Source organism: Talpa europaea, assembly GCF_964194135.1.
Source record: "Talpa europaea genome assembly, chromosome: 1".
NCBI lineage: Eukaryota > Metazoa > Chordata > Mammalia > Eulipotyphla > Talpidae > Talpa > Talpa europaea.
Genome location: NC_140073.1, coordinates 134473609 through 134499909, shown reverse-complemented (window position 1 = coordinate 134499909; position 26301 = coordinate 134473609). Strand labels below are relative to the sequence as shown.

Below are 26301 nucleotides of genomic sequence, written 5' to 3'. Positions count from 1 at the left end.
ATGTAAAGAGAGTAACCCAAAACAAACTGAAGGAATTATTCCAGAAAACCTTGAAGGCAAGAAAATGGAAACTACAAATAACATCTATTTATAATTGCTGGTTGTTTTTCCGCAGAAGCTCTGGGATGATGGAGAGGGCCCCGCTGATCTCATTGTTCCTCACCGAGCAGGCTGCCAAGATCGCCTCACAACGTGAGGAAGGAGGCTGCTCCAGACAGGGTGTCTGATAAGTCTCCCTGTAGGTGAACTTTCAGAGAATTAAGGGCACACAACAAAGCTTCCACCACTTCTTCCCCGACCCTCTGACTGAACACCGCTTCCCCCGCTGACCTGGCTCCCCAGCACTGCACATTCCTGAGGCTGTTGGGCCAAGGATCCGCTCTGCTCCTGGACCAGCAAACACCCTAGAGGCCAACTTGGATGGAACGTGTTTGCTTATGTAAGGAATGATTTTCTAGGCAAGCAGTGCCAGTGTGAAGTTTAAGGCTTTTAGGCAGGCCATAATCAGCGTGACTGCTGGGTCTTTCTTCTGCTGGTTCTACATGCCCATAAAATCCTCACTGCAGTCAGCTCAGACCCCTTGCTAGCATTCTGCAATGATACCAGAGTAGAAAGCGGGTAGGAGGAGCCCACCATTATGTCCAGTCACCAGCAGCCTGGTGCTTCTAAGTGAAGGTGAAACACAGCCGGGACAAAGACTTGTTGAAAATGTCCTAAGCTGGCCTGAGTCAATTAAGCTTCCATGCTTCAGTTTGCCTCATCTCATAAATGGGACCATTTTGATGGGGCTACCTGGTACCCGCCAAGGGAAAATCAGAGTAGACCAGCCTATCCCCAGGCCTGGTGCGCTGGCAGTGCCCCTGCACTTGGCTGGATAAATGGTGCCCCCTGGGGCAGGGGCTCACTAGCCCTGACTCCCACAGGGTCTAATTGGAATGGCAAATCACAACTTTCCCATCTGTCAAAAAAATGGGAGCCTGCTGGGAGCGAGGTGTTCTGGGCACCAGGGAATCAACTGCTGCATCGGAAAAGTCCTTTATGCTTTTCCAGGGATTTAAGTTCCCAGGCATTTTTCTAGCCCTCTTTCCTGGCATTCAGTCTCCACAAGAAAACTTGGAAAATACAAAACTTGTCTGAAAAACGTGCCATGCAGAAATGCTAGCAGCAGACAGTTTGGGCGTAGGTGGCAGGTGTGATGGGCCCTGTCCTTGGATTCCACTCACTTGGAGCTTCAGGTTACAGAGCTCTGAGCTTTTCCTGGCTCCAGGGGCAAACTACCACACAAAAAAGAGCCCTCTGTGTGGAAATGGTGGGTCTGCACTGATGTGCAATCCGGAAGGGGTTGCTGCCACGCCAGGGTGAGATTCTGAACACGTACTCAGTGGGCAGATCGCAGGATCTGCTTCCACCTCCAAAACCACCACTTGGTAACCACACATTGTTCGAAGGCTACGTTCTGAAGGTGCTGAGGCTGTGCTGGCACAAAAGCCGCCCCATGCACACAAGGCGTGTTCAAGTCCTCGCCTCACCCTGCACAGAAATGTCCCACCTATCCTGAAAGAACTGCTTGAGGTTTGCTGGGGGTGGAAGCAGAAAATGTTCGGGAATGTTGGGTACTCTTGGCTGGAGACTAAGAAGACCGGGTAGAAATATGTCTAGAAAGGCCACCAGCTTCTACAAGAAAGTGAACCAGATTGCAGGAAGTCTCCTAGCAGGATGAGAGCAGTGAGTCAGACCTCAAAAGACCTTTATTTATGCCTGTTTGCTTTGTGCACCGAGCTGTTAGCTGGCTGGCTGGCCACCATATTGCAGCCACCAGCAGGTCCCTCCTGGCGTGGGAGGAAACCTCGGTGCCAGGGATGAGCTGTGGAGGCCATGCAAGGATGGAGGCCCCGGAGAGTGGCAGGCAATAGAGATCCCCAGAAGAGTAGTTTGTACCCCAACACTTAACCCAGAGGCCTGCCCTGAAGCTTGGACTAATCCTATATCTGCTTGGACTTTTATTTCCTAACGGATAAGACCAAAAAATAATACGACTTTCTTACCCTCCTACTACTCTCAAAGGGATGACACATAGATAAATCACTTTGAACTTTTAGATGAAAGGTGCTCTATAAACCCGAGGTCTCATCAACTGTAATTGTTACGGTAATTATTTTAATGATAATAATGATGATAATGGGAGAAGGGGGAGGTGGGGGACCAAAACCTCCTACCTCAAGACAAAGAAAACCTCTTCCATTAAAACCTGCATCACAAATCCTGCTTCTAGCTCTCAACCATCCCTTTCAAACTGCCAATTCCTGGGCTGAAATATTATTTACTCCTCTCCTTTCCAATAAAACAATTATTTGTTCCCCCGTTTTCCCTCTCACTCTCTTGCTGGTACGTCTCGCTTCGCCCTGACAGCTCAGCCATGGACTGTTTACATGTCTCGCTCACCCTCCAAGACTCTGGTTCAGCTCCATTGACACTAAAGGCAGGAGAATTCTCTCTGTGTGAGGAATCAATTACTTCCGCTGACACTCTATTACTAGCCCTCGCGTCTTCGGATTCCAGATGGAGAGTGAGGTGGTGATGGGGGGAGCATGGCAGGGAGTTTGAAGAGAATGGTGGGGGGGGGGTGGAGGGAGCCAGGGAGTAGGAGGTGGATGACAGGGAGGCAGACGGACACTATTGACTGAATCAGGCCTCCAGTTTGTGTTTAAAGACACAGAAAGATCTCTCTCCTTGACTGCCCTCCTGGCATCCGGAGGTGACCACATGGCAGGAAGAGGCGAAGAAAAGGAATAAAGAGAGAAAAGGAAAAGGCTTGTCAAGGATATCGAAGGTAATCAGTGAGGCCCCCAATACCTAGGCGGTGGGACAGCAGATGACAGCTCTGGACACAGGGACACAGGTAAATGAAGGTCACTTGGGAAGGCCAGGCTTCAAACCCCAGCCCTACCATTACAATTTGTGTGGTCTCTCAGGGCTTCAGTGACGCCCCCTACCCCTATCTGTTAAGTGGGAATATCAGTAGTTCTGGCCTCCTAATTTTGTGGTAGGAGTAAAACATGGAAAGTTCTCGGAGTAGTAGCACCTGACACTTGTCGGGAGCTCAATGAATGTTTGCTATTATTGTCTCCCGACTGTCTAGTGAGAGCCCCCCACCCCCATAGACACATCACCTACAAACACACAGTTCAGTCCCTAATGGGGCGCACCAGAAAAATACACAGGGAGTGCCAAGGTGCTTGCCTACAAAGCTAGGAAAACATGCCCCAAAAGTCCTGTGATCTTTCCTTTAGCGTGTGGGGTCCTTCTCTGCCCTCCCTAATCTTTTTTCCTTTCCTTTTTTCTTAAATTTAATTTTGACCCAGCTAACATTTTTCAGGGGTTTTTCTTCTAGGGAAAAAAAAATTTTTTTGATTATGTAAATTAAATACAACCATCTACTCTGTAATCAACCACGATGAGTTGTGAGGCACTAGGTCTCATAATGAAGGACGATTATGGAAGCTCTTTTGTAGAAGCAAAGACAAATGGCAGCTGTTTTATATATATTTATATGTATGTATATGTACATTCTTTTTTTTTTTTTCTTAATTTCTTTTTTTTTCCCCCTGGGATGATTTATCCAGGCAGAAATAGAATGGAATTAAATTATCTGAGTTTCTCTTAATCCAAAGGTTGAAGTCTCCCTGTCACTAAAAAGGACAAAACAAAGAGAAATACATTTTTTCCTATAAGACTCATGGCTACAGGAAAAGACACAAATCCCTTTTTAGAAAAATCTAATTTCTTTACTTGATCTATTTCCTTCTCTTTATCCCCTCCACACCTGGAGCTCCCACTGAATTTCTTAAGACAGACTCTCACCCGGTGTAATTAAATGGGAGAATTACATGGAGTTACATGGGGTGAGACACTGCCCTCTGGGATCTCTGGGTTCAGAGAAGGTGCCAGGGTGGAGAGGCAGAACAAGTGGGATTGTGTGCCAGAAAATCTCAAGTGATTTTCTCAATCAGAAGATAAAATGCATTGTTAAGAAGGACATGCACAGTGAAGCTTGCATTTGGAGAGTTGGGATTGCAACATCGCATATTTAAAAACAAACTGCCAAAAATAACCGTTGTCCCAACTGCTCTTTAGCCTTGGTAGGAGGAGCAGGAGAACAATCTGTGGTTGTTTTTTCCCCACTTCTTCGGGCAAGTTAAGTTGCTGGGTGGAGCCCTTGGTCAAGGTTGGGGTGCGTGGGGTCAGCTGCCAGCAGAGTGCAAGTGAGAAAAATTGTTCCGTTTATTGCACCACATACCTGGAGGGGGATCTGTTTCTGTCATTAGCAGGGTTGCTGCAATATAGAAAAGTATCGCTACTCATTGGTTCCTTGGGGGAATTAGAATATTTCTGTGGTTGGGCAAGCAGTTCATTTGTAATAATGTCATGAGTAATTAACCTAAGGGTCTCGCCTGCGTGCAAGATATCCTACTGAACCACAGAGAACACTCACTCTGCTTTGTTGGGTTTTCCAGAGTTTCAGAGACACCAGCGAAGCCACACCTCCAATTGGGCAATGTGGCCCGGTGCCCTCTGTTCATAGGAAAGAGACGTGTGTTCAGAGAGAGTCCTGTGCAGTAAACTGACGAATAGAGCTTAATCCAGAATGTTACCCTTACGACCCCAGGCCAAACCCCATTTTCATTATACTGGAGGTCCTAGGATATAGAGTATGAGACTATAGGGACCCAGGCCAGAGAGGCTGGGGCAGCAGAGAGTTCCTATAATCTGTCTTGCAGCTTCCTGGCTATAATCCTTCTCCCTAAGGAGATGGCAGAAGTTGTTTGCTTGGCTAGGAAATAAAATTAAATAGTAGTTGTTCAAGAACCTCTTTGCAAAAGAAGAGAGTTTGTATCAGAGCACAGAAGGACCCTTTAATGACTATGGTTTCAAAGGCATCACATTGTCTTCTTTTCTTGTCTTTGACATGCTGCTCTCCCTGGCCCACTGGCTAGACACATTTGCCTCATGTCTGTCTAAATTTTCCAGGATTGGTGCAGTCATCACCTCCTCCAGGGAGCCTTTCCTGATCTCTCCAGCCTAGGGTGGGTCTCAGTGCTGTGGGCTCATACAACATGCTCAGAACACATGTTCTTAGGGAAGGCAATGGAGCATAAGTAAACAGCACAGGATACAAAGTAAAGTATTCTAGCTTCAAGCCCCTTCTCTCCCACTTCTAAGAGCTGGACATTGGACCAGATGCTTAAATTCTTTGAGCCCAAATTTCTTCATCTGTACAATAGGAAGAGTAATAATGACTTCATAGGATTTTTCAAGGACTGACTGAGACGATGTGATGTATGTAAGTGCCACGCTTTTAGGTGTGCTCTAGACTGGTCACCACCAAACCATATTTCTGTGGTTCCTGCTTCCTCCCAGACTCTAAGTTCCATCAAGGCAAAAAATAGAATTGACTCACACTGCACGTGTGTTTAACAACTTTCTGGATGAACTAATGAATGATCTAGTGCCATTTCTTTTGAGAGAGACCAAGTCACAGAGAGCTTAGTGACTTCCGTAAGTCTGTGACTTGTCCTTCTGCTGTCATTGTGTCACATCATAAGATGGATGAGGAGAGAAGGCAGCTGTCTGCCTTTCAATGCAAGTTCATGCTGCACTGGCCTAGGTCCTGGCATCTCAAATGTAAAAGTAGCACGGAAACATCACCTGCACTCATCTGCTTAGCATCCTCCAGGGGACAGACACATGTGGTCTGAGAAGTCATGTGCTCAGAGCACAGATGACTACATGTGCTGAAGGCAAGCAAATCCAGGTGATATGCAATGGTCTGCAAGTTCAGAGTAGGGGCCCATAAGAAAGAACTGGTGGAATCAAGGAAACTGAGGGGAAGAGGAACCAGTCATGGAGGAGGGCAGAGAGGGGTGAGCCTGAGCATTGGGCATTCACCAGGGCTCATGCAGACAGGAGGCTGTATTTGCTTGTTTGACTAGAATCAAGGGTATTTACTGAACTCAGGGAATCTTTGTTGTCTGAAACACTGAGGTCTCGTCTGTTCCTTCTGTTTGCTGTAGTCAATTTATCAACCTGGGAAATCACTACCTTTCTAAGATATTAACCTTTGGGAAAAACAGACATCTATTTAGCCTAGCTCCTCTGGTTACAAATAAACACAAGAGTACCTAGTTTATGCAGGACACTTAGCCTGAGGCCAAATGTCTCCAAAACCTAGGACTATCCAGAATGGGAAGGTAGACGGTGGGTGGGTGGGGGGAATTCAGAAAAAAGCTCATGAACAGCTCAATTAATGCCAAGGACTCCACATACTGATGCTCCCTGGGGATGGGGTACCCCAGTCCTCACTCTGCTGTGAGCTTGGCTGGCTGAAGCAAGCCAGGTGAGTTGGTCCTGGGATTGCCCTGACCTGGGAGCAAAGCTTAGACTCCCAGAACCAAAACTTCCCAATAGGCAGGAAGACCTCCTGAGTAAAACCCATCCCTAACAGAAGGGTAAAAGGCAGGTCAAAAGAGGAAGCTCCAGGTGGCAGGGTACTCAGATCCAAAGTGCAGCAATACCTTGGATAGAGAAAACTTTGACAAAGTACAAAGATCCTAACACGGTTGCTAATGTGTTATACATTTACGCAAACAAGACCCCGCTCTTGCAAGGTGGTTGTTACTATCACTGTTTTGCAGATAAGGAAACTGAGGCCTGGGGAATTTAAAAAGGCAACAAAAATTCAAATCATAGCTATCTGATCTAGATTTGACACTACTCACCCTCTGTCACAGAGTGAAATCTAGAAAGAGAAGCTTGAATCATCAAGGAAAAGCTGACTCCCTCATAATGGTTTTGTTGACGAGGGCTGGGAAGTGTGGCACGTGGTTTAGCACACTCTTTATCAGAAATCTTTTTTCAAAAGGACTTTTGGAATTTAAAGGGGTATCTGGAAATTTCACTTAGAGGAAGGGCCACTCCTCAGGCTACATGGCAGATGTGATGTTGTATTACACACACACACACACACACACACGCACACACACACAATCATTAGTATACACTCCTGGGTGGGCTTTTCAGCCTGAAATATGTCCTTTCAAGTCTTCCAAATGGTTTTTGCTCTTTGTGAAACTGGTTTTTAAGATACTCATCTGGAAAACACCAGTTTTTGAAAGGATACAGACTCTCGCTTTTGGTTTTGTTTGGTTGAGCCTCCAGGCTGGGGTGGATGCCTGCCCACCGCAGAATGCCTGAGAAAGCTATACCTCATACACAGGAGGGCTGTTTTCAAAAGCACGTCTATTTTAGATTTCAGAAAGGGAAAAGGATATTCAACTTTGTGTTGGTATGTTTCTAAAACCCTAACATTCAGCCCGTAGGCTGATGACTCAAGAGAAAGGCAGCAGGACCCTCTTCCCTACCATAGGGAACCAAGTAGCTTCTCCTTGTTTGTTCACATGGCCCCAGTCTTGACCTTTTGTCCCTGGCCACACCAACCAAGCAGTGCGCTGGGGACCTCTGGGCTCTGCCCACAGTCCATGAATAGGCCCCAAACAGCTTGTGGGTGCTGGGGGTTTGGGTTCCTGCAAATGGCCTGAGGGAGGAGCAGGGAGCTCACCACAGATGGTGGCCTTGGATCACACTGACTCAGGCAAAGCCACAGCTTGTGAGCGAAAGTTTCCAAGCAGACAGTAAGCTTAAACAGAACAAAATTAATAAAAGACAATGAGGGGAAAAGGTCTGTCTGGGATTTATTCAGCAATGGCCTTGACCTTTGGGATGCTGATGGCTAGGTACACAGAACCAAGGGTTTAGGGGCCAGTGGTCAGGATAATCCCCTTATATGAGGTCCTGTTCGCAGGTCACGGGCAATCGTTGCAGTTCATCCTGGGCATAGAAAGATGAAGGAAAAGCCCAGCCCAGGCATGCTGACCCCTGCCTTTCTCCACAGCAGGGCTGACTTTCCCCCTGACTTTCTTACTCAGTTCCCTTTTTGCCAGCGTGTTGCTGCTGGGTTCTCTCATTCGAAGGACAGTTGAGGAAATTTTCTCTTGATGAATATGCACCCTATGGACCTTGATGACCAAATCCAGTGCAAAATAGGCACACAGAATGAAAGGCTTGGAGGCTCCTTCCCTTTGATATTAAGTGCTTCCAAACCCAGGAGCTCCCTCGGAAGGAAAATGAGAGGGAAAGAGGGGGCCCAAGACAGAACTTCCAGGACTTCAATTAGATTAATTGTTCCTTTCACAAGAAAGTGAAACAAGGCAGTGGGGGAGGAGAGGCCCACTTATTCTGAAAGCAAATGGCCAAGGGAAAATGTTAAAAATACCTTGTAGAGTGAGCGATTGAGAGAAGCGGATGTGTCTTTCTAAATAGGAAAAAAAAATTTAAGAAGCGAGAAATGGGGAGTGGAGGAGAAATTGGAGAGGGAGAGAGAATTAGGGTTGAAATTAAGCAGTTAAGTCTTGACCCTAATGGAGTGTTTCTGACAATTTAGCACCAGGCGAAAGAGACCCCAGAAAGATTTTTTTCTGACCTTCCTGACCTTTTCAGTTCAAGCCAACAGCATGGAATGACAGAATGGGGAGAAAAACAGGAAGTTACATAGTAAGGATGACAGCCAGAAGATAACCTGTAACTCGCCTGCTTCCCCTGCTCAAACGCAGCAAGAGGAAATGTCTTTGTCCCTTTCATTGCCAGAGGTTCTAGCAGCCCCATCCCCAGGTCTGCATCCTGGGGAGCAGAAGGGGTATCCCCCCACAAACCTCCGCAGGGCAGAAGCATGTTTTCTTCCCCTTTTGTATTCCCCAACTTGTTTTAAGTCATGTTCACTAGCTCCTGAGTTTTTGCTTCCAAAAGCCATGCTCCCCCTGCCACTATGAATATCCATAAGATGACCTCTTAGCAATTTCCCTGGGAGATTTGCTGGCATAAGCATAACAGAATTTGGCCCTCAGTCGAGAGAGGTGCTTAGTCAAATTTCTCTGAGCTCAGATCCAAGCTCTCTGTACATTATGCTGCAGTCTGTGCCAGCCTGCTGCAGCCCAGTCAAAGGCACCGAGCACAAAAAAAGCCTCATAAAGAAGCTCTTCTAACAGAAATTCTTGGTAAAGTTCACTGGCAGGGAATCGGAAGCCTGAAGATACTGTGCAAATGGTGCGCATTTAACTTAGACAAAGAGGAACTGCTGAGTTACCTTATGTCACACACTGAGTCAGGAGTGGGTCTGGGATTAGAAACACCGTCTCATGACCCTACGTCACACAAGGCATCCATCTGAGAAAGCTTTTGGTTCCCATCAAGAATACCTCTTATTAGGAGAAAACCCATCTGTAGGTGCAAAGTAGCCTGAGGAGGAGACAATAACCTTGACTCATGTGCCTGACAGTCTAGCTCCGGTGGAGGGGCGGTCTTCTCCACCAGGAAGCGCTGGCCCGGCCCTAGGCCTGCTCCCTGGTACCTCTCCCGCTAGCTGGCCCCTTTATGCACATCTCAGCACTCAGGGCCTTGGCACAGGGGGAGTTCAGACTATTTATTCATCTGAGGAGGCACCGAACACTTATCAGAGCAGTGGCTTGTTTGGAGCAGAACAGATGATTGGCACATTCTTCCTCACTTTTGTTTTCAATCAGGAAAGATGTTATGAGAAGGGCCTCTAAGCCAGTATAGAACACAATCACATAACTGGCATTTTACCACTGCCTGGTCCCCTCACCTCAACTTACAGGAACCCTGCTGCTACCATGGCATTTCTAAAGGACTCACAAATGGCTAAACACCCATTTGGTATCACCTGAACCATACATTTCCTAGGTGACAGAAGCACTGTAGTGAGACCAGCTGAGTCACCTTGGGGGATTCACTTAGCTTCTCTGGGCTTCTGCTTTCCCGTCTGCACAACAGAGATGGTGATGGCACCAACTTCCCAGGACTGTGGTGAGGATGGAAAGGATGGATATTTGAAAAGCTATTAGAAGAGTGTTTGTTAAAGAAGTCCATACACCAGCTTTGCGACTCTAGCTTTTGCGGCACATACCAAGAATCAGTGCACACCACGGACCCGATTTGTATAGACTCAGACTTTAAATTCTGCTCCTGTAAGGAAACCAGCTGCTGCTTCATAAAATAATAGCAGACCCCTCCATGGCTGGATGGAGAGGAAGTTTCTACTTGAGGTTCTGGCTACTGTTTTATAAAAGAAAGCTGATGGGGCTCCGATGTGTGTAGCAATGGAAATAGGGAGATAAATCCCCAAGCTAGAACTGGTGTTTTGTGGCCGACCCCCCAGCCCCACATGGAATTATCCATGGCCAGCATTGAAGATAGGGGACTAGTCTTTACTCCAGTCTCTCCTCTATACTGTAGCCTTTACTCCTCCCAAAAGAAAATGTCATGTGGAGGCTCCTCTCTGCGTCAAGACAGACCCACCATTTGGCAGGTCCTGGGGTGAGGGCTGCTACCAGTAGGGGGCAGAGCAGCAGCAGCAGCAGGGGTCAGGAGGGGAGGTGGGGGGTGTGGGGGGTGTGAGTCACAAGGATACACAGTGGCAGAGGGGGTGCTTACTTGCAGTCATGTTTCTCAATTTCAAAGTGCGGGTTGAAGTTGAGGACAATCTTCTGGTTGGGTTCAGGGGCGTAAACAATCCACTCACAGTTCTGGTGGGGTGGATAATCCTGGGGGTAACCTGGGGAGGTGATGTAGCCAGCATCTTTGGAATTCAAGCGACCTCCGCAGGGTGGGTCTGAAAGAGAAGGCAATCAAGCCTAAGAACTTCAAATATGTTACAGCCTTTTTTTCCCCTCCCCGTTTCTCTTCTCTCTCAGTGCCTGATTAAAACTGTTTCACAGACCTTTTATGGCAGTCCAGAAGACTAACCCACTTACTCACTCAGTGGAAGAGATTATTTCAGCTCAATCCCCCTCTGCCCCCAGCCCCTACTCACCAAGCAAACACATGCGGGCACACACACCCCCCCAAATGAAAATATTCCAGAAAACGGTCATAAATATTCCCAATTACATGCTCAGAGATTAAAAAGGCAAGAGGCAGCAACCTAACATGCCTTCCTGCCTTTTCCTGACTCCCCTCCTGGGCCCATCTTCTTCCCTCTTCAAACCTCTCCTCTCTATCTTCATCTCATAAATCCTTCATGATATTTGGTGTTGCCCAGCCCAGCCCAGGCAGCCAGCAGTAAAGGCTCCGGGAACTGACAATAGTGGTTTTGTGGTGCCGACCCACAAGTGAGCCTGGTAACAATTACATGTGATGTGGAGGAAGCATTTTCAGCTTTGGACCAGAACAGACCCTGGAGGGTGATTTCAGCATTTTTTTTTTTTTCAAAGAAAGAAAAAGCAAATCCCCCAAACATTTAATTCCACATACACCACAAATTCGATTTATTATTTCATTACACACCGAGTGGAAAAATCTGCATTGAAGAATCCACTGGCTCTAACTTCGGAGTTTCGACAAAAGTGCTTTGTGCTGAGTGGACGCCTGTGTTTTTTCCAAGCTCTCTGCCCACTGTCCCGCCTGCCTGGTCACCACCACCAGAGTGTGCTGCTGCTTTGTCCAGCCAGTCAGCTGCTTGAAAGGCGGCTGCAGGGAAAGACAGCCCCCCCACTTCCCAGCAGTGCCTGGCTGGAGGTAAACAGCTTCATGTGGGTTAGGAGGGAAGGGGGCAATCTTCAAAGGCAGAAAAGGTGGGTGATGACATTTGAAGAATCTCACATACTTGGAAGTGAAGTTCTACAGTCCCCAGGAGGGGTGCCTGCGAAATGGGGGGTTTTGTTTAATACCACAGTAGAACAGGAGAACGGGAAGCACAAGAGACCTGGAAATATTCAGAAGCCTCTCAGAGACCTTCCTGAGATGTGTGCCTCTCTTAGCATCAATCATGATTTAATATCGCCATCTGCATGGAGCAGCATGGGCCCGTGAATTATGTATTACTGCTCAGCAGCCACCCTACAGGACGGGGGTCTTTCTCCCCTGTTCGCTCTTTGAGGGAAAGGGTCATGCATTTTTTAACTCTACAGGTGCACTTTACTATTCCCTGTGTCTGTTGGCATTGTAGACCTCTGCTTTAGATTACCAGCCTGACAGGCTTTAAATGCATAAAAGATGGGCACGCGGCACAATGGTGGTCGGGACACACGAATCCGCCTAAGTCGCCTTTTAGGCATGGCGCCTCCAGGAGCTCAAACTGTGCAATGCTGAACTGCCCAGAATCTAATGGATTCAGGTTCCATTTCCTACTGAGTGGAAAACAAAGCAGGCCATTTCCTCTGGCTAGCAGAGACCACATCACCTTCTAACTAATGATCCTGCACCCTGCTAGCCCAGGGACAATGGGCCCTGCGTCCCAGAGGAACATCAGGCTGACGCTGAGACCAGTGCAGCCGATCACCCCGCAGGCTTCCTGGGGATCCCCACTACTGCCCCATGCTGGGCACCCAACATCTGCCAGCAAATCAAATTGTGGTCCATTGGTCCTGGCTCAGGCTTATGAAACAGGGCTGAGTGGGTTCCTTCAAGAAGGTAAAATATGGGGACCTTAGACCAGCAGCTGCTCTTTACCAAGCAAGCAGGGAGGGAGGACACTGCAACAGGGAGCAGCAGCCCCTCTGCCAGGTCTTTTGCTGAAAAAATGGCAGCGTAGCTCCAACTCAAGCCCCAAACCACACTTCTCTTCCCCTTGGAGCTCATCAGCGGGAATGTGACCTTTAAGGTTTGTCCACGCTCTCCCCCTCTTCCCCCACCCCGTCCCTGCTTCTTTTCAGTTACTCCAGAAGGGACAACTTCTCCCCTTCAGCTCCCTGCCCCCCAAGTTTAAGTTTTTAGTAATTACACCAGCACACAATCAGCAAGAAAGACAGGAAACTTCCTCATAGGAAGGTTTCATTTCTCATCCTCACCAAGAATAATAATTTCCCTACTAAAATTTTATATATATATATATATATATATATATCTCCCATAGATGACACACAGCTGTCTCTGTTTTCTGCTGTTAAAAATTTACTTAACCAAAGAAAAAGGAGTCATCCATCTCTTTTTTCTGTCTTTCCTTTATCTGATAAAAATCAAGACACTTATTAAAATATCTGAGAATGCATTAAAACATCTGCTTCATTGTCTGTAGTTAACCTTTCCAATATCCAAACATTTATAAACTCACATTCTTGTTTGGATGGCACTCACTCTCAAAATACACACAAACAGATATTGAGTACATTTTGGGTACATACACGTATTAGAAATTCACACTTTAGTCCTGTATACACTTTCACACCCACTCATAAAATATCACACATCATTTGCACAGACATATATTCACCATTATAAATACTAAAACTCCCATCCCTATTTTTCTTGGAGAGAACCAAATTCTTGAACTATATCAGTATAAATTGTAAAGCAAACACACTTAATCCTTCTACACTTCCTCATGATAATTGATTTTTCATGACATTATTTTTTGCGGGACATTGTTTTCTTAAATACAAACATGCACCTGATAGAAATTAACTAAACTTTCTCTTCTGAAGAGCTAGCCCATCCATTTCTTTGGAGGCATTTATTGTCTTCCAAAAGGAGCTGCCTGAATGCTCAGTCCTGTTTTGGAGGAGGCCTGTCCAGCCAAGGAGAGTTGAACTCCAGGGCAAAAGCCTGTAGGCAAACCTCCATACACAGAAGGGAAGTTGACCCTGTGGAAGTGTGAGCTACTGAGCCTGTTTGGTGAGTGGACAAGGGATTTCTTTCGCCAGCTATTTGTGAAAACCTTTCACCTGGGGCAAACTCAATATCCCAAAGAGAAATAGGCAAACTCAGGCCTGGGCACTTCAGAGCAGTTTTCTCCCACATCTGGGAGGGAAGCCTCCGGGATGACTTAGGTCAGGCCAGATAAAGATCTCTGAGGCCCCAAAATGAAAGGATTAAAAGTGGCCCCTCTGGAAGAAAACACTAAGATCTCAAGCTTATGTTTTGATTTTTTTTTTTTTTACAATGACTCTTAGGGGGTTTATTTGAAATATCAAAGCCAGATTATTTTTTTTTTCCCTTTCTCTCTTTTTCTTTTTCTCAGGTGCCCTGGCTTTGCTGGTGGCCTAAGCACCACCCGAGGCTGCCTATGGGTACCCTGGCCCTGTGTCTGCAGGTAAAGAGGTCTGGTCCCCATCTACTTCTAATTCTCAGGCAGTCTGCCAGCCTCAGAGGGAACATACCCTACTATAGAGCCCACATTATGACAAATCATTGGTTCAACGGTAAAAGATTATTTTAGGAAGTACTGAGAAGTACAGGTTCTCTTTTTAAAAATCTGATATTCTAAGGAAATTCCACTGACATTGTTTTAAAGGAACCATATGGCTCGAACTTGACAATAAAATATTTGCAAAAACCCAAGAATCCCAACTCTAGCAATGAATCGCCAATGATGAGAATTACAATGGCTTACTTGAAGGGGACAGAAGGAACAGCAGGAGACTTGGGGTAACAGCCTGCATGTGGCAGTTCCACAAGGACAATCAGACACATGGTTTAAGTAAAGGAAAAGTCCTTGGCAAAAACAGGGCACCTTGCACTGACTAGGTGTGTGAGATTACAGAGACAGGTTGTTGGCAAACGTGGGCTTGGGGGACAGGAACCAGGTGACTGGAATGGGGACCAGTAGGGGTGACATTTGCAAGAAGTGAGGGTGAGGGATGCATTGCCTGGATCCTTTTTTTTTAAATTTATTTATTTATTTATTATTTTATACAAGCACTGGGTACAGTCAGAAGTGCGGGAGGGTGAGAGAATTCACCAGAGCCAGAGCGGGGAGCAGAGCAGGCAGAAGGACCGAAGTACACTGCTGAGGGGAGCAGCAGGCAGCAGGAGAGGTCTGCGCGCCATGTGGGACCCTCCTCCGGTGGCTGGGGAGCAGCCAGGGATCGAACTGTCGCTGCAGAGGCTGCGGGCAGCTTCACAACCCAGCGCTCAACCGCTGTGCCACCAGGGAGGCCCTGCCTGGATCCTCAACCTGGATTGGTCTTCCTGGGTCTGAGCCTTCTAAACTACAGTTCAATGAGTGGATTGAACTAACTGTGTAGTATGCAAAATTCTTCTTAGAGATAGTTGGGTTTTTTTTTTTTTCCCCCCATTGAATGAACTCTACCTAGAACTCCCAAATACAAAGCAGAGAGAAGTGCAGCTCTTCCTGGGTGTAGGGGACTTCCGGTGACCAGAAGTATATGGAGTAACCCCACCCCCACCCCCAGTCCCTCCCTTCATTCTGTAAGAACATCAGCGCTTCCTAGAATTGAGTTTGAAACTGGTAAACTAGATCTCAGTTCCCTGGTTGCTTTAAAATGCCACAGAAAAGATAAAGAGGAGAAAGATTAGAAAACATCTATTTCTTATATATATACCTGAGGGCACTTGGTGAAGAAAACCAGTCAATTTCATTTCCCCTGAAAATAACACACCTTATTTGCTTTACAATTTATCCTTTTCCCACATCATAATCCCAGACTGTTTCAATTTCCAAGGCATTGTTTTCATTTAACTATTAGCAGGAAGGCAAAGAAGAAACTCTTTCTCTTAACTTAAAAAGAGAAAAGGTTTACACCTGGCCACTTAACTAGTAAGAAGCCTAATGTTCAAGTACAGCCTCACTGACTAGCACAAAACCTTGTTTTCAAGTGCAGTCTCAACTCTGGCAAGCTGTGTGACCTTGGAAAAGTTACTAAACAACTCTGAGCCTCTGTTTTCTATCTATAAAGTGAGAAGACTTTACTTAACTGAAGGTCAGTTTCAGTTTTAAAATGATAAAGTCTGTATAATGAGACAGGGAAAAGACCTTATCACTCAAAGATTGAACCAAAATTAGAAGGGTTTTTTACCCTTCTCATCATTTATTCAAGGTGTTATTCCTATTTCATCTGGTTGGTAAGTCTGAAACATGGTTCTTCAGATGAGCATGTCTGTCTTGCATTATGGAGAGTTCAAATGTCTCTTTTAATCACATTAGCTCCACTGACGTGGGTTTCTTAACTGAGTCGTGGTGACATATTTACAAATATTATGGATACACAGTTCTGCGTGTGAGTCTGTCAACAATAGGGATGCATGAAAAGGAAGACCAAAAGAGTTTTTTCAAATACCTTGCCCAAATCATCTAAGTCCTCTGCTCAGGATTTTAACCAAATTTTGCTCACTATCCCTGGTAAGCTGCTTTTTAAAGAGTTATTTCTGTGAGCTGAGGCTGGATTTTGTTTTATTCAAAGAGACTTCAGCCTGTCACAAGACAGTCTCATAAAATCTGTATCTTGGCTTAAGCTGGGAAGAAATGAGCCAATCCATCAGCCCAGGAATGCGGCTGTTTGACCACTTCCTAAGGCAACTGGGAAGGGATGCAATCTATTCAATTTATGGGCCGGGGTGGCAGTGAATGATGCACTCCTGAAGGCACAGCAAATGGAAATCCCTGTGAACTTTTGCAATGATAAGGTTCAAAATTTGAATAAAAGAACCAGCTGGGAGGGCAGGGAGGGGGGAACCAGAGACCGGGAAGCCAGAGTGGAAAAAGGAACATGGAAGGAGGCAGCCTCCCTGAAACACCTCCAATGAATTCACTGAGGAGACAGCTGGAAATTGGGTCTGGAAATAGGGCCTTTGGAGAGGCTCTTCCCCTCAATCTGGCTTCTAAAAACAAACCTTTATTTAATCGTTAAAATGTAAGTTTGATGTGATTACCTCCTCTGACCTCAAATCCTGCCACCTGTGGTAACCTTGTTATTTGTCATCTTATATCATAAACAAATGCAATTCCAATAGGGCAGCCAATATAATATCATTAGTTTATATTTATGTCCACTCTTTTCCAGCCCTCATTGCAAATGAAATTTTGATGCCATTGATGAGAGATCTGGGATTACAATTCTTGACCATTTCAACAGATATTTGGGGAAGGAAATAGAAGAATAATTATGAGGTTGGTCCAAAAACCAAAGGTTAAAAAAAAGGTAATATAATTTTTTTCCATTTATTTTGATTAACTGAAAGCTTACACCGAAACATCAGTGATTCCCCATTGGTCAGTAAGTGAACTCCAAACCTCTCGGCCTTGCAAACTGTGCTTTGCATTCGGCCCAAGTTAGTGTTACCAGTCTTATTTGCAGTCTTGCATTCTAAAATGCAGCTTCTGAGTGTTTCTCCATCAAACCCAGTGTCCATTTCTCCACCCCCAGCTTTTTCCCTTCTGCCTTTCCCAGCTCAAAGATCCAGCTATCCTTTCTTTCAGGCTCAGCAACACCTCCACCCTCCAGTTCTCCCAACCTCTTAGGCTAAAGTCCTGGGAATGTGAGATCCCCCACGGGGTGACAGGGTGACCCATTCTGTTGGGCCACCTGCAAGTTGAGGGCATGACTCCTTTCTGATTCATCTTTGGGATCAGACCCAGAGCTTTCCCCAAAGATCAGATTCAGTGAGATTGAATGAATGAATGTACAAGCGACTAAAATAATATCAAAAGGATCACAAATTTTTAGAAAGCCCATCACAAATTGTTCTACCTCTCCAGCTAATACTCTTCCTTCCGAACTCACAGCTGCTGCTAGTTACAGTGCTTTTTAGCAATGAACTGAGACTTAAATAACTAGCCTGCGACAGTACCACCTAGTCACAGGTCGCGGGAGGGCCAGTGGAACTATGTCTCGTAGACTCCCTGACCTCAAATAATGATGATGAAGTTCAAAGCATACTTAGATTTTAATTCTAGTGCTGGTCATATCACTAGGCTTTCTTGTCCCCTCACTGTACACACCTCCCTCCCTCCCCAAAGCAAGTTATAGATGTTTGCTGTCGGTAGCCCCAAGAAGGTGCAAATTATTACTTCACCACTAAACTGTAGGCTGATACCAGATGCTCTCTTATTGGGTTTCAGTCCACTTCTCTCTACCCATCCCTCCCCATCTCCCGCCCCCTGGCCCCCAATATGCCTTTTGGGCACATCTGTTTTATTTTTCCCCTTTATCAAAACAATTATTATTACCACTTGGTTCAGTAATTTGCAATTCCCTTTATCTTCTTCGCTGAAAGACTAGCCAGAACCTGAATCACTGGTTATCACCAGATCTGTGGAGGCAGCAGGCAGGGTGTCACTGGACCTGAGCACAAAGCTGCCCAGCAGCCCCTGAAGCCCCAGCCACTGCTGGAGAGCTTTCCTTTTGTTACTCCTAGTCCCCCCCCACCCCTCCTTTTTTTCTGGATTAGATCATGACTCTTTTATGAAGACCCAGAGGGAAATGGGATTATTAAGAGTCTTGCTGGGTAAAAGCGATTTTGTCTTTATGACGACTTTTTTGAGTTCAGCTGCTGAGGAGCCTATCGCCAGAGTAGAAGTTATTACATATTCTGGGGAGCACCTTCAACAGAGTGTTCCCTGCTGAGCACACTTTCAGTGATGAAGGATGGAAGAGGAGAAAAAGAGAGGAGAGAGGTTTAAAAAAAATAAGTACAGGAGAGAACACTGAAAGCAGAACAAGGAGAGGAAAAAAATGCAAAGAGGAGATATAAATCGAAGATGAATCCAGCAGAGAATATGCGTCTCTGAAGAACAGTGTGGTGAGAGATAATCTTATGCTTATAAAACACAGACAAAGGTTTAGTGGGGGTAAGAACAGAGAATGAATAATTATTTAGTTATAAAAAAAACCTCATAAAATTAACATAAACTTACCACAATTGTAACACTGTGCTTTCTATGTTCACAAGAGACAGTTAACCCCCTGAAGCTGTTTCAAAGATTAACTGACTTCAGAATAGGCTTAAACTGTACTAAACAGTATTCTGGGCAATCTGACACAGTACGACCATCCCATGAAGTAGTTATTACTATTATTGAATGCATTTTACGGAGGAGAAAACTGAGGTACCGTGAGATTAAGTATTCTAGATCACTGAGCTGGCAAGTGGCTGAGCTAGATTTTAAACCCAGGCTGTCTGGCTCCAAAGCTTCAAAAGCAGAGGAAGTCCAATGAAGGTCTCCCCCAAAACTTCTCAGTGACTAACTTATTTAGTGGTACTGAAGGAAAGACAAATGCTTGGCCTGTTTGAAAACTCCTTTTTCTCGCCTTCTGCCAGTAATCTGTCTGTGTGAACAATGAGGGATGTGTTCAAGGCTGGGGTGTGAGTGGGTGGGAAGCACTTAACACCTTCCCCCCTCCCTGCACACACACACACGCCCTCAGGTCCTTGTCAGCTTGGCCCTCTTTCCTGAGTTGGGGTGTGGAGGGTGTGTACGGATAGGTTGCTGAGGTCTGAAACCACATGTCTTAATGTTGTGGTGGGAGGGATTTTTTGATGGCAACTCATACTTCTCTGTTTTCTGCCCAACCCCATGCTACCTTATTCTAAATGCCACGTTGTTATTGTTCTACTGGATAGGAGCTGCATTTTCAGAAATGGGGGATTTATTTTTATAGCACAGCTGGTCTGCCAAAGGTCACATAATTTGGCAATGTTCCCAGTGGTTAAAAATTAATTTCTCCTTATTAATACAAGCAAGGTCCCATAGGATAGGAGCTCAGCCTTATCTAAACTTGACAGCTTCCTAAACCTTTAGAAGATGCTTTCTCCTGTAGGGAAAGCCACACTACAAGGCCACTATGTCCTGGAATTCAACCCCACTGAGGTAATAAAACCATTAAGCCCCCTGGCCATTTCTCATGAAGGCTGACAAAGCTTTGAAAAATGCTGTTGGTTCTTGAGGACAAACTTCTCAGTATCTTCCAGGAAAGGGTTAATTTTTCTTTTCTTTTTTTGAAGTGAATTCCTTACCTGGAAGTGACTGTACAAAGACTAAGTTCTGAGGATCAAACACTCAGGGAGGGTGCTTCAAAGATTATCCAATGGCAAATGATGGTCAGATGATAAAATACCTCAAGTATGTTAATGATACTACCTACTACTGCCCAGACGTCACTCTTCAAGTCCTTTCTAGTCAGCATAAGAAATTAAAAAAGGTATAATGCTTTTTTGGCCCACCCTTTTAAAAAAGGAAAATCCCATCTCTATTTCCAAAAGCCTTTCCAAACTGGATTTTTGAAAACTATACCAACTATTCTGAAAACTATACCAACGAAGCTGGCTTGAAATTCTGTCCACTCACAACTGTCCACCACTGGGGTCACCAGTCAGTTCATTCTCTTGACGGCTTTAACCATCAGTTGACTAAGATTAAAAAAAAAAATAAAAGCCTAGGATTAAAAAAAAAAAAAAAAAGCCTCGGAATCATCTAGTCCTTGGTATCTCTGCCCCCTGACCACCCCTCAGACTCCTCCCCAACCAATTATTTGCATTCATGTCTCCAGGTGTAGGAATTGGCCTTTGGCTCCTTCTGTACCATGAAGACAGGGTTCTCTCTGGCTGAGGGTGGAACTCCCCACTCAACAGCAGGAGAGCCATTTGGTGGACAGCAGAGTCCTAACACCATAGCCCAGGGGTCAGTTACTTGCCACTGAGTCTTCTAACTTCTCATTTTGCCAGTTGGGGGTTTGGTGGCTTCTCCTGAGGGCTCCACACAATGGCATCAATATCCAAACCTGCGGGGCTGCGGAGGCATTCACAACTCCACCAGGCACTTCTAGGACATGAAAGGGCTTGCCCTGCAGCCCTCATGGGGAGCTCTCTTTCCACTGTTCGCACAGTGTCTGTTGGCAACTGGCAACAGCTTCACTAGCTGCTTATGGGGTAAAGTTTACTGGGCACCCACTGAATGCGAGCTCTAGACCCACAGCCCCGAGCAAGCTGTGCTACTTTCTGTGTAGAAACTAGTAGGAGTTTATAGTTCTGCTTGCAAATTATGATACCTGTCAAAGCCTTCCCGCAAGTGGGGGAGACAGGCTAAAAACAAAACAAACAACAAAAAAAACCTCTTTGAAAACCTTATCCGGCGCCTAGACCGTCAGGATTTGTTTGAACCCAGACCTGTCTCCCACAGCCAATTAACACCTCTTATCTGATCATCCAGTCCAGACGAAAGGTTGAATTGACCTCAAGGTTGAATTGACCTCAAGGTTGAATTGACCTCGTCTGCCCGTGTCCTTGGCAATGGGGGCAAACCCTATGAAGGGTCGAGGCTTCGCTGCTGGCGGAGGGGTAGGCGAGGGATGGGGGTAAGTTACAGGGTTTGGGTTATTTGGGTCCTCAGTGGTGTGCACCAACGTGGGGACATTTGGGCTGCCGCCATCTGCAGAAACCTGTTGTCAGGCTGCAGCAGATTTCCGGAGCAAAACCCAGTCCCCTGCGGACCACGATTAACTCCAGCAAAAAGGAGTTTCGAGGCCAGCGGCTAGCGGGGAATGGCTAGCGCCAGGGGGCTCTCCTCTGCGAGAAACCGAAAGGAACAGAGGGAGGGAGGCGGGCGAGCAGAAAGCACGCGCCGCCGAGCGCCCGAGCCCTCTCCTTCCAAAAGAAATTCAACCCAAGCCGCAGAAACGCGTTAGGGTAGGGCCGGGTCCCCTCAGCTTGGCTTGGAAAGCTGATTCCCACCCTGACCCCCGGCTCCCGGATTCCCAGAGGGCGGGCCGACTCCTTCCACCGCCACCCCCGTGCGCTCCAGGACGCGAGCTTGGCCGTCGGGCGCCCGGAGCGGGTGGGCATGGCTGCAGGACCGGCAGCCCAGCGCAGGGTGGGGGCAGCCGCTTCATCACAGCTCGCTTTGCCACTAACTTGTGCTGATATTAAAAAGAAATCAATCACTGAAAAGCACCGCGGTGAATATTTCTTTTTCTCACGTGGAGCGCAAAGAGAGGTGCCGGGGGAGGGGAGGCGGGACTCGTCGGAGACTACTGAGGTTTCTCCCGAGGAGAAAACCGCCGCAGGGACTTAACTTTCCGGCAAAGGGCAGCGTGGAGGAAATGCCGCAAGCGTCACCCTGGGGGTGTCCTTGGTTAGGAGGAGAGGCCAGGAGTTGGCTCGCCCCTCTCAAGCTGGTGCCTTGATTTTGCTTTCGCTGGGAATATTTTTGCCTAATAGAATGTTTATGGATCGCCCAGCTCTAGTTTCTGCTGCGTAGCCCAAACAAATCGATGCGGTGTTAGAGACGGGGTTGGGGGGAGGTGGGGGGAGGTAAGGGGGGGCTCGCCAAGGCCCCACCACGTGGATGCCAGCGCACCGCGTGCTCTTCACCTGTTCCGCGGCACCAGCCGGCTCTCGGAGCGCTGCGCTGCTAGAGATCTTGCGAGTTGCGCGCATTCCCGCAGCCCTAGCAGGCTCGGGGCAGTCCTCAGCCCCCAAGTCCCAACAGACTTCCCGCCACCCAGCTCGGCGGGCGGAGGGCGCTGCGATCCTCAGCCCCCCTGATCTGGCTCTGGAGGGCAGGCGGGGGAATGCAGCAGCGCAGAGTGGTGAGCGGAAGGCAGGAGGGGGCGCTCCGGGCTGGGCCCGCCGAGCTGCCCCGAACCCCAAGCCCGGGCGGTAGTGAGGCAGGCGGCCACGCTGCAATCTGGCCAGGCGGCTTGGCAAGAAGACCCAGCCAAGTGCGCAACGCCCACGCAGCCTCCCGGCCGCCCGCCTGTCCGAGAGGCCGGGCGCCAAGGCCGCGGGGTTATTTGCTCAATTGCTCCCTTGCATGCACCTTCCGCCCCTCTTTTCCCCTGACTCCTTCTGGGAATGGGTCCCGCCGCTGCCGCTGGGCGGTTGCGCCGGGCACCCTCCTGGCCCGCGCACAGGGGGTGAGTCAGAGGTCTACTGGGCCTCGCCCTTTGCCACCCCCTGCATCTCCCTAGTTGCCAGCCGGCTGCTCCGACGCAAAGCCTGAGCGGCCCACGGCTTTAAATCGTTTTCTCCCGGTGCTGGAGAATATCCACCCTGGGCAGGTCCCAGTTCCTTGTCCTACCCGGAGGTCCCATCTCCGGCGGAGGCTGTCTGCGGCCTCACAGGGTGTGATCTGCCCCGCACTATGGGGCCTCTCGGCTTTTCTACAAGTGACGCAGCGCGGCCCCAGGGTTGGATGGGAGGGGGCTCTGCAGAGAGCGAGGGAGGCAGGTGGCAGAGCCGGAGTGGGTCCGAGCGGGTGTCGCGCACACACTCCACACACTCCACGCAGAGCTTGGGGACAGATGTGCGAACATCTGTGGCAGGAGGTGGCCCCTGAGTCTTCACGCTCCCTCCCGCTCTTCGCAGCACGCACAACCTGAAGTTGTGTGCGTGTGGGTCTGTGCGCGCGCGGTTGTGTGCGCCAGAGTGCGCGCGCTCGTGCGTCCGGGCCTACCAGAGTCCGCGCCTGAATACATAATATATACCGTGGGCATCTTCACCGCGCTCTCGTGCGCGCGTGCACACACACACAGAGCGAATCACACAAACATACATAATTTATGCAGCCTCCAGTTCTGTGGGAGGTAATTTAATTTCGCTTCAAGCTGGGAAGTTAGAATTAAGGCTAGAGGGAATGAAGAGACACAGGAAATCTCCCCATATGGGTCCTGCACCCATATCTTTAATACCATTTGCAGCTGCCCTTCAGACCAGTTGTGGCAGAGGAGCAGCAAACGTGTGGATTTGGGAAGTATGGGCGTTCCTAAGCCATCCTGCCCCCTGAAATAAATACCAAAGCTTAAAGGAGGGGATGAGTATGTGTTGGGGGTGAGGACCGGAGTACTTGGCGCAAATCCTGCCCTTAGTCAAACCAGTTTGCTGCAGGACCTCTAGCGGGTTGTGATGCGGACTGGTGTCTAGGCGGCTGCCAGGAGTTACCCCCACCACTGCCGCCAACACAGCCATGGAAGTACATCCCCATAAGGGCTCTTCAGAAATGCTTGTTTTCTCTCCTTTCTCTAATTCCTCCGCAGATGCTTTCCATTCTTAATCACCTGTAGCAGCTGCTAAGAGTTTTGTCAGATTACAGACACTGTTCTTAAAGGGGAGAGGGTCCCTCTTGAGATTGGTGTGGGGAAGGAAGGACTAGCCCCCCTGGGTTCCCTGAAACCAGAGATCCCATCTCAGGGAGTGTATCCCTCATCAATCTAGTGCCCCACAAATACCAGCCCCAGACTGTGCTGGGCCTTGCAGTGCTTATCTCTGCAGTCTGTCCACACACCCTTTTTGGCAGTGGTTGAGAGCAAATTCCACTCAAAAGTTTCTAACCACTTCACAAGCGTGAGAGACCTTCGAGGGCTATACAGTTTGTTTTATATAATAATATATATATTTAAAAGAACATATGATTCACATTCCCAGAAAACACAGGGGTGCAGGGAAGAGCAGGGACAACCAACCGCCTTGGTTGCCAGCAGCGCCAGCCCCAAGCCCCTAGCTCAGCCGCCAGCCAACTTGTTCCACCAGCCGGAGTCCTATGTTTTTGAGGCATATCCACACATTCTGCAAAGAATCTACAGTGTTGGGAAACCAAAACTAGAGTCTTGTCTTTCCCAAGCCCTTCAGTTAACATTACTCAATGTAGCTAAGTGGAGGGAATGCAAAAGATTTATATTTCGCTGGCTAGGTTGAAGAAACTCAAGGGAGATGTGTTCTGCTTCAAGACAGGAAAAAAAAAATTCCCCAAAACTGTAATGCAAAGGCTTTGTAGTATTTTTAAACCTTTGATTCAGTCCATATGTGACATCTGAACACCGCCAAAATCTGTCTATGTTTCAAAACACACACACACACACACACACACACACACTCCTATCAGGAGAGAAAAGTTGGGTTTTAGTAGTGGTGGTGGTGGTGGTGGTGGTGTAGGGAGGGCTGGCTGGGATCGCTCTTTAAATTATTCAGTATTGAGGGAGCCTCCTGATATGCCATTCCGAGTGGCCCCCTGCACTCGCAGTGGCTTTTGAAGGCGAAAAAAAAAAAACAAAAAAAACCCATGTTGAAATGAATAGAAAAAACTTTCAGGGGCTTACCTGGTTGGCCTCTCACTTCGTGTCTTGAAAAGTAGAGAGATAAGAAAACCCAGGTGAGAGGAATCATATCCATTTCGAAGAAGGAGCTTTTCTCCAGAGCAGGATTTGTAGGTTTCTTGTCTAGTTATAAGTCTTTTGTGTTTTTCTCTCGCTTCTGTTCTTCCTTACAGTGTCTCTGCAGAGGCTTCTAATGGTCAGTGTTTTCCTCCCGGGTCCTGGCGGCCCGTATTCACCTTTCTTCTTGCTGGGTCCCCACCTCGCCAGGAGGAGGGTAGCTCTTGAAATCAGCAAGAAGGGAGCAAGCCGGAAAGAGGGGACGCGTTTCCTCTCTTAAAAACAAGGCATCTATGTCCTCTCCAGTTCCTCAAAGTATCATTTCCTTTCTCCTACAACATCACGAATATTTCCCGAAAGCCAAGCGTAAAAAAATAGCAAAAATAAAAGCCAACACTTGCCTTGGGCATCCCCCGGCCCCCAGGCAGCTGTGTGATCTCAGAAGCGTAAACTGACACACATCCCGGGCACCCGGGATGACACGCTGGCGGGGGCCCCGATGGCCGGACGGCGGGAGCGGGAGGCGGCTGCCCAGCTCTTGCCCTCGCCGGGCTTCCCCACCGGGAGCCTCCCCCGGCGGCTACACCCGCTGAGCCAGCCTCACGAGGGGATCTGAGGAAGGAAGCTGCTGCTGCTGCTGCCGCTGCTGCTGCTGCTGCTGGTGCTGCTGCTGGTGCGGCGGCGGCGACTGGGATCGCCCGGGAGTGCGCGAGCCCCTCTCCGAGTTCGCTCGCGCGCGCCCTCACCTCTACCTCGCCCCGAGCCTCGCCGAGTGTCCGCGCGCCTGAGGATGTGCTGGGGGCGGGTTGCGGGCTGGTGCCTCGCTCGCGTTCTCTGCTTCCCCTCCGGCTCCCCCCTGCCTTTTCAGGCCGAGCAGCATGTGGATGTCAGAGCCGCGGCAGAGCTATCCGATTACGCGCCGGCTCAGGGCCCGCCCCTTCTGTGTTCCTGATTAAAGAGGCAGCCGCGGAGACGCGCGGCGCAGAGGCGAGCGCCGCGGCACCCAGCTCGGGCGGGGCGGGCGGCGGCTTCCCTCCGTCTCGGCCGCCTCGGGATCAAAGTTAAGGCAGCTCCCACCCAGCGGCCCCTCTCCTACCCGGCTGCGCTCGCCCACCCCCCAGCACCTCGGCGCTGGACCACAAAAGCGCTGCCGGTGCTTTGCGCCCCGGGGAAGGGAGCGCCCCCCGACACCTCCCGGGCGCGCTGCCCTTGGCCGCGTTGCCCACGCCCGAGGGATGCTCCTCGGGAAACCCGGGAAATCCTTGGCCCCTGCCGCAGATGCCACACACGTAGAGCCCGACACAATGCCACGCGCAATGGCGTTACGGGAGAAGCAGGGTGGCGCGCGGTG

The 26301-nt window shown here is 48.3% G+C and overlaps 1 protein-coding gene across 6 annotated transcripts in view; it reads right to left on the bottom strand.

Moving 5' to 3' along the window:
- Positions 1-24969, bottom strand: part of NRP2 (neuropilin 2) — a gene marked incomplete at both ends in the record, with an annotated part of 115355 nt that extends 90386 nt beyond the window's left edge. For all 6 annotated transcript variants that reach the window (XM_084239123.1, XM_084239125.1, XM_084239124.1 and 3 more), the window contains 2 exons: positions 10564-10741; positions 24897-24969. In XM_084239123.1, the coding sequence (XP_084095249.1) occupies positions 10564-10741; positions 24897-24969 (251 nt within the window). The remainder of the gene's footprint in view (positions 1-10563; positions 10742-24896) is intronic.
- Positions 24970-26301: the final 1332 nt, after the last annotated feature.